The 7,779-nt window shown below is 41.4% G+C and overlaps 1 protein-coding gene across 1 annotated transcript; it reads left to right on the forward strand.

Annotated features, from left to right (window-relative positions):
• Positions 1-1,962: 1,962 nt before the first annotated feature.
• gapdh (glyceraldehyde-3-phosphate dehydrogenase) lies at positions 1,963-6,751 on the forward strand. Its single transcript, XM_047361329.1, has 10 exons — positions 1,963-2,074; positions 2,375-2,481; positions 2,609-2,699; positions 4,850-4,965; positions 5,063-5,144; positions 5,238-5,389; positions 5,473-5,551; positions 5,813-5,896; positions 6,234-6,331; positions 6,409-6,751. Exons 1-10 carry the CDS (start codon positions 2,072-2,074, stop codon positions 6,476-6,478), a joined length of 882 nt encoding a protein of 293 aa, XP_047217285.1. The 5' UTR covers positions 1,963-2,071; the 3' UTR covers positions 6,479-6,751.
• The last annotated feature ends 1,028 nt before the right edge of the window (positions 6,752-7,779 follow it).

Raw genomic sequence — 7,779 nt, forward strand, 5'->3', positions numbered from 1 at the left:
GTGGCTGCATTCACTGAGAAGGTCAGAGGGGGACCCCTGTCTTTTTTCAGCCCACAATGTGAGACCTTTGAGGTGTGGCGATCTAAATTAGGACCACTGAGACTTCACAGCAGCTTATGCAAATTAAATAATAAAAACATTTAGTTTATAATGAGCTGGAGAACCTGGATGAGAGGGTAGTAGTGTGATTTAAAGTGAAGCTTGAAACTGTGCAGTTAATGACCTTGACATTCAGAAAGTGGCGGGGCACGGATCAGTGACCATTCATTAAGGGGGCGTAGCTACAGAGTCTGGTCAATCATAAAAACTCCCAGTTAAACTCTGCTCTTCCCCACTCACACCCGGAGTCAGACAGACTGAGTCATCTCACAAACGGTAAATACCTCCAAGCAATTCATTGGAAAGTTTTACTTGGGAAACTATAAGAATTATGATGGCTGCATGCTTGTTTTGATTCAGATCACCTGTTAACGGCACACATGGCTTGGTTAAATGCATCTAAAAACATGTGGGCATGAAATTGTTGAAATTTGACTTTCAGCAACTAGAACAAAAACGCTCCTAGTATTTTACCAGATTATTTCAGTCTTCTTACCTCAACAAACATTAAAAAATTTACCTTTTAAAAGCTACTGTATAAATTACAGATGTTTGTGGATTAAATGGTTCTGTTTCTTCTTTCAGAGGACTAGACCAACCCAGGCAAAATGGTGAAAGTCGGTATCAATGGGTAAGAGCATTTATACACCCTTCTATGAGACATTATGTCTCATAAGTGAAACATGTAGTTAAAACTGCTCAAAACAGGAATTTATTTATGTAAGGACTTACTTTGGGTAACAAGTTCAAAGAGATGTTTGCACTGATAGAAAATTTGTGCAAGACAAGAAACTGACAAATAAATCTGATTGCGTGTTGCAAGTAATTGACTGGCATTTAGATTTCATAGTGTTGGCTGTATGTGATGTAAGAAAGAGTAGAGGGGTTACTAAAAAAAATTTTCATCTATTTTTTTTTTATTTTTAAGCATGAGGTCTGTTTTTAAAGCTGTGTAAATCTGCAGGGAAACCAGCCCTAGATGCGGCTCAATGCTCTCTTGATTGTTACGGATTTCTAAGTCATTAGTTTTTTGGGTTTTGTTTTAAGGTTTTTTTTATGCCATGAAAAACATAAAGGCCTCGTCCTTTGTGGCCGATTGGAAGAGATAATCTGCAGAAGTTGAAGCCATGACTGTTTTCTAATGGAGGACACAGGTGCTTTTGCTCCAAAACTGACCGTTGAGCAACTGCTCGTCGTGTCTTTCATGATCTGTGAACTTTGGCTTTCAGCAGATAACATTTTGGGCAGGAATGTTGTCAGCGGTGGGGGTTGTTCAATAGAAGGCAGTTTTTTTTCTTGCTGATGGAAGCAAGCTTGAGTTGCAGAGCTCACAGTCTGATGTTAATCTGCTTGCTGAATCACAGTTTGGCTTTTTCGTCTATGTTCCTGACTTTGTTACCTGCAGCTGCAGTGTTTAAGCAAGACATATTGGAGCCAGATTTTTGAACCCAGTGGGTTAAAAATTAACCCGGCCATTGATCAAACAGTGCACTGGCGTCACAAGGATTACCACATTTGAGAAACATTTCGACTTTCATAGACTGCAAGCGGTCAGAGCCCCAGCACACACCGCCTCCCGCTCCTCCTCCTGAACTCTGGCCTTTCTTTGACTGCAGCTACATGTCTCCTGGGGTGTTATCTATATTCCCACATGGAAGAAATGTGGCTACATTAGTAGAGCGAACAAGATCCCCCCCCAGGGTCCAAATGAACGTCAAACTAAATCTCACTGACTCATTTCTGTGTTACTATTTTGAAGGTTTTCACCTTTTAATTTCACTGAAACTAAAGCCTAAAAATGGGCAGATCGAGGTGGCATCGTGCTGCCATCTACAGGTCAGACTGAGAAAGTGCGCTTTTGTTCACCTTTTACAGATTCGGCCGCATCGGTCGTCTGGTGACCCGTGCTGGTTTCACTTCCAAGAAGGTGGAAATCGTGGCCATCAATGACCCATTCATCGACCTGGAGTACATGGTAGGTCAAAAATATGATTTTAGGTCAGGGTACTTTATCATGAACACATACTGAAGGTTTGGAAGGCATAGGTAACATTTCTTAAGCATGAGTCTTAAGACCTGGGTTTCCAATTGGCGGGGGATTAAACCTTAATAGGAAATTTAGAGAAGCACCATGAAGAAGAGTACTCTTAGTATAAAGGAAGGAATCACAATGTGACTCTAACAGTAATTATTGGAAAATGAAGAGAATAGAGTGGCAAAATGCTTTTTGTTATGTAGGTATAAAGTGAAATTATGTCCTTTCTGACCTCTTTAGGTCTACATGTTCAAGTATGACTCCACTCACGGCCGCTACCACGGAGAGGTCAAGGTTGAGGGAGACAAGCTGGTCATTGATGGGCACAAAATCACTGTCTTCCATGAGTGAGTTCACCTCCCAATTTCTTAGATCACTTGGTTGCATGGTACAACAAGAATTGCACCAAAAATAATACACTAAAATTGGTTTAAAGAGGGCAACAGCTCAACTTATTTTTTTTTTTTCCTAAAGGAGGGACCCAGCTAACATCAAATGGGGTGAGGCTGGTGCCCAGTACGTCGTGGAGTCCACTGGTGTGTTCACCACCATCGAGAAGGCCTCTGTAAGTTTTAAATCCTCTCTCAAACTTTACCCCTTCATAGATAAAAAACATATTAGGGATATTTGCGTACACATAGTTCAAACGTTTGTATTTGGAAAGTAGCAATCAGGGGGGCATGTGTTTAAATAAAACTACTAAATCTCATTGGTGCTGCGCATCTTACCACATTTGTTTAAGTTGCATCTCAAGAAGCTGGTGTTTCATCCATTTGTTCCAAATGGACATCAGAAAAGGGATTTAACTCTGGTCCACGATGCTGTTTACGGGGGACAAATGTCCTGCATGCTTTATATGCACTGGCGATGGACTGGTGACCTGTCCAGGGGTGTACCCCACCTCTCGCCTAATGACTGCTGGAGATGAGCACCAGACCCCTCCCCACAACCCTACACGGAGAAGTGGTTAATGACGATAGATGGATGTTTGTTATGCTTCTCTGAAGTCAGGATCAGCATTGTTGAATGTGGGCCCCTGGGCTGCTGCTGATTTTGGTGGCCCTCTTGAATGCATTTTTTTTTTTATGCATGCACAACCGTTAAAACATGGACATAAAAACTTTGGGGTTTTGGACCCTGTCTGAGTGATTTTTTTTTTTCCCGAAACAACCTTTTTTGTATTAGTTCTCAATTTTTTTTTTTTTTTTTTATTGCAATATTTCAAGACATATCCTTACTTGTACAAAACAGTGGCTCAAAATGTTATGGCAACTGTGACAGGCTGTATGCAGAGATGTAACGGTCACTGAAATCCACAAAATTAAAGTGTGGGGCAGGGCAATCTAACAAAGATCCAACAAATTAATTTGTTCTCAAAGTTCTGAGAACAAATACTGAGTGTTTCCCAGCAATTCACAAAAAATGTATTCTGGACCTCAAAACCTAAGGGCCTTAGACTACTGACCATGTAAGCCATTGCTAAAATTTGGCCCAGATTATATTTTCTTCCTTAATATGCTATAAGGTTCTGCATTCTCCAGTTAGTGGGTCATTCATTTTTACTGTCAACTGACAGGTTAAGGAGTTGCCGGATCATCATGTGACACAGATTACCTCATTTCCCTCTGACCAACCATCTGCTCTGGACAGTAGAGGCTGCAGGCTTCCTTGTCGGCGTGGATGCCCTTTAAACTGTGTAGCTTGATAACTTTTTTTTATTTTAAACAGATTAATGGACCCGTCCCTCGCTATACATTGGTCTGCGCTGGCTCTCGTCCTGCCTTAGGATTTAGTGTATTGATTCCTGTACACATTTAATAGATGGCACCACATGAATTGTTTAGCTGATGGCATTTCTCTAAATCAGAATCAGCTTTATCGCCAGGTTTGTACAGAAACAAGGAATTTGTCTCCGGGAGGCTTTGCTTGATAATAAAGTATCTTTTTTTATATAAACACAATTGACTTTACAATGTACTATAATGCAAAATCAGTCAAAGTACGCATGGTGTTGTTCTGGAACTCTAAGTGTTCATCAGAGAAATTAGTAAATGCCTAAATGAGCAAGTTTAAAGTACAGCATCTCAATGTGGCCTCAGTTGGAAAGAGGGACTAATAGTCAGTCATTTTCTACCGCTTATTCCATAGTGGATCATGGGGGTGCTGGTGCCTATCTCCAACAGTCTACGGGCGAGAGGCGGGGTACATTCTGGACAGGTCGCCAGTCCATTTCAGGGCAACACACAAACAACCACGCACACACTCATTCATACACCTAAGGGCAATTTAGAGAGACTAATTAACCTAACAGGCATGTCTTTGGACTGTGGGAGGAAGCCAGAGTACCTGGTGAGAACCCACGCATGCACGGGGAGAACATGCAAACTCCATGCAGAAAGACCCCCGGCCGGGAATCGTACCCAGGACCTTCTTGCTGCAAGGCAACAGTGCTACCAAGTTTCCCATGATATAGTTTTTAGCGTTTGGATTTTTCAATTTGAATCCTAAATAATGTAATTTTTGTTCTTTCTTTTCTTGCAATTGCTTTTATTAAATTTAAGTACAAAGTTTGTAGTTTTGAGGATGTGTTCTCCATGAGAGGTGAAGCACTCTTACAGGGTCCATCAGCCCTAGATTGTAGCTTGGGCTGTAGTACCACGGGCTGACTGCATGTGAAATTACCTTTTTTTTTTGTCCCTCAACATAACTTTTTAGGCTCACTTGAAGGGTGGTGCCAAGAAGGTAATCATCTCTGCACCCAGTGCTGATGCTCCCATGTTTGTCATGGGCGTCAATCACGACAAGTATGACAACTCCCTTCAGGTTGTCAGGTAAGAATTGCACATTTGAACAGTAAAAAATGCTTCTTACTAAGCATGCCTCAACATCTGAATCAGGCTTATATAGTTAAAAATTTCTCCTTTGCAGTAATGCCTCCTGCACAACCAACTGCCTGGCACCCCTGGCCAAAGTAATCAATGACAACTTTGGCATCATTGAGGGCCTGATGGTGAGAATTTGACTCTATCCCAGAGGATTTTTGGCTAATGGGGCTGGTTTAAACCTCACTGAATGCTCCTCCTCACTCACTGTCCTCCATCAGAGTACAGTCCATGCTATCACTGCCACCCAGAAGACCGTGGACGGCCCCTCTGGCAAGCTGTGGAGGGATGGCCGAGGTGCCAGCCAGAACATCATCCCCGCCTCCACCGGTGCAGCCAAGGCTGTTGGCAAAGTCATCCCTGAGCTCAACGGGTCAGTCTCTAAAAATATCCCACATTTTAATATCTGGAGCAGGTGTGTTCCATCCTTTGTGGTCTGACTCTGCCATTTTATAGCAAGCTGACTGGCATGGCCTTCCGCGTCCCCACCCCCAACGTGTCGGTGGTTGATCTGACTGTACGTCTGGAGAAACCAGTAAGTTGCAGCAAATGGGAATACCCATTTTTGTTCCTCAATATAAAATGAATATAGCTCTCTGTTTTTCCAGCACCATTATGGTAAAAAAGAAAGCCATCTTCTATTGAGCAAAACTAACTAACCTATTGGCAATATTGAGAAATCACTTTACCTTTTTTTTAAATTGAAACCATGGTTTTAAATGCATGCAATTTACTCTTACATACTGAGGTTTCATCTAGTTGCTAAAAGGCTTTAATTTATTCTCGTCTTTTACAGGCCAAATACGATGACATCAAGAAGGTTGTGAAAGCTGCAGCTGAGGGTCCCATGAAGGGTGTCCTGGGATACACGGAGCACCAGGTCTGCACCCAGTTGTCTCCTTTAGTTTCTTTGAATCTTTTTTATCTCCTAACTTTTGTCTTAAGCCCCCAGGATGGTGGGTCTGGTTGCCTTGTAGTGTTTGGTCCGATTTGTTCTATAAATTATGGAAAATGGATGATTGCCCTTGTTGCATTTTTTACTTAATGGTACAAGATCATATCTAGCGAAGCTGACGGTCCTAAATCCTAAAAGAGCAGAATATTTGCTAAATGTGCCTACTGCACCCAAAGTCATTAAACCTCCAGAAGTAATCAATTTCTCTGAATGTTGCAGATGGAGATACTTTGTTTATATTGTACTCCTTGCTCTCCTGCAGGTTGTCTCCACAGACTTCAACGGCGACACTCACTCATCCATCTTTGATGCTGGCGCTGGCATCGCCCTCAATGACCACTTTGTCAAGCTTGTTTCATGGTGCGCCTTTAGCAATACTTAACTAACCAGTGGCTCTATTTCAAACAATGCTTATGACTAATGTTCTTCTCTTTAAGGTATGACAACGAGTACGGCTACAGCAACCGCGTCTGCGACCTGATGGCCCACATGGCATCCAAGGAGTAAACCAGCCAGCTGACTGATCGCCAGTGTTGCCCTAATTCTCCTTTTTTATACAGAGTTATACATGTACAATAAGCTGTATGATCTGTGACTCTGCCTAGTTCCATCAGATGGTCGACCCCAACCCTTTATCACCCACCTGAGGAAACATCCCACATGACAAATGCTTTAATCTGTTGACCAATTCTTTTTTTTATTTGGTAAACTCCTTGTTCTGTTTTTGTGCTGATTGGAGTAAAGGTGTTGAAGCTGGAATAAAGTCCTTTGTTTGTGAGATTCAAGTTTTTCTTTGTCCTTTCTTGTTGCTGCACAGATTAAAATGATTCCAATGGGTTTTAGATGGACTGAAACATAAAGATGATGTTTTACTGCTTGTATGATTTCACTGAAATGACAGCTGACATTACTCTTCTGTTATTAATGAATAGCATCATTTTTCCTTGTTTTACTATTTTCACATATCACTTCAAGACCTTTACATTCAATGTTTTTAACTTCAGGCCAACCTGCAAAGCTTTAAAGCTGCTTTCACACCATTTTGTATCTTGCCACGTATGCTGAAGCACTGAAGAATGTGTAAAGATCTGAATATGGAGAAATGAAGTGAATTTTGTGGGAAATCAAATTGAACCTTTTGATATGCTCCCCTCCTGAAGAATGCATGTGTGTTTGGATCAGGGGTGAAATTTATTGGTCCACTGTAGCAGAACTGGATATTTTACCATCACATCACCGTTTTGTTCGTGTGTTGTGTATTTTCATTTTTGTTTGTTTTTTTGGAATTTTTTGCGTTTTTTTTACATTCAAGGATATATTGTCTAGAAGTTATTAATGCTCTGAGGGCCCCAAGTAGTTCCCATAATTATCAAATTTCCCAGAATGGGTCCTGGTGTCGGTTCAGCTTAAAGCATCTGGGACTGTGAGAAGGAATCCTCTGTAGTGCAGAACATGGTGTTTGCTCAGTGTTGCAGAAGATTAAAACATTGCTTTGCAACATTTGATGGGCAGTTGTGTAAATCTGTATCAGTGGCCCACATGTGCAATATATGAAATGCAAGAAATGCGGTGCCCCTGCTGAGGTTTTCAGCATTTCCAAAAATCTTTGGCAGCCTGGTTTAGCTGATCCTAAAATTATACCTCTACAATGGTAAATGCATAGGCAGATAATGCTGGAGGGTTAATTATCCAAGTCTTCCTATGCCACTAATACATGTGATAAGGTGTATAAATATGCAAATTATGTGCAGCAAAGTGTCATGTTTATGATGGGTAAAGTCATGACATAAACAGTTAAAGACAGCCTC

Source organism: Girardinichthys multiradiatus, chromosome 3 (assembly GCF_021462225.1).
Source record: "Girardinichthys multiradiatus isolate DD_20200921_A chromosome 3, DD_fGirMul_XY1, whole genome shotgun sequence".
Lineage (NCBI taxonomy): Eukaryota > Metazoa > Chordata > Actinopteri > Cyprinodontiformes > Goodeidae > Girardinichthys > Girardinichthys multiradiatus.

Excerpts from the sequence above, each read along its gene's own strand:
- gapdh (XM_047361329.1), top strand. Across the intron at positions 4,966-5,062 it reads AACTCCCTTCAGGTTGTCAG|TAATGCCTCCTGCACAACCA; the intron begins GTAAGAATTGCA and ends TCTCCTTTGCAG. Across the intron at positions 6,332-6,408 it reads TTTGTCAAGCTTGTTTCATG|GTATGACAACGAGTACGGCT; the intron begins GTGCGCCTTTAG and ends CTTCTCTTTAAG.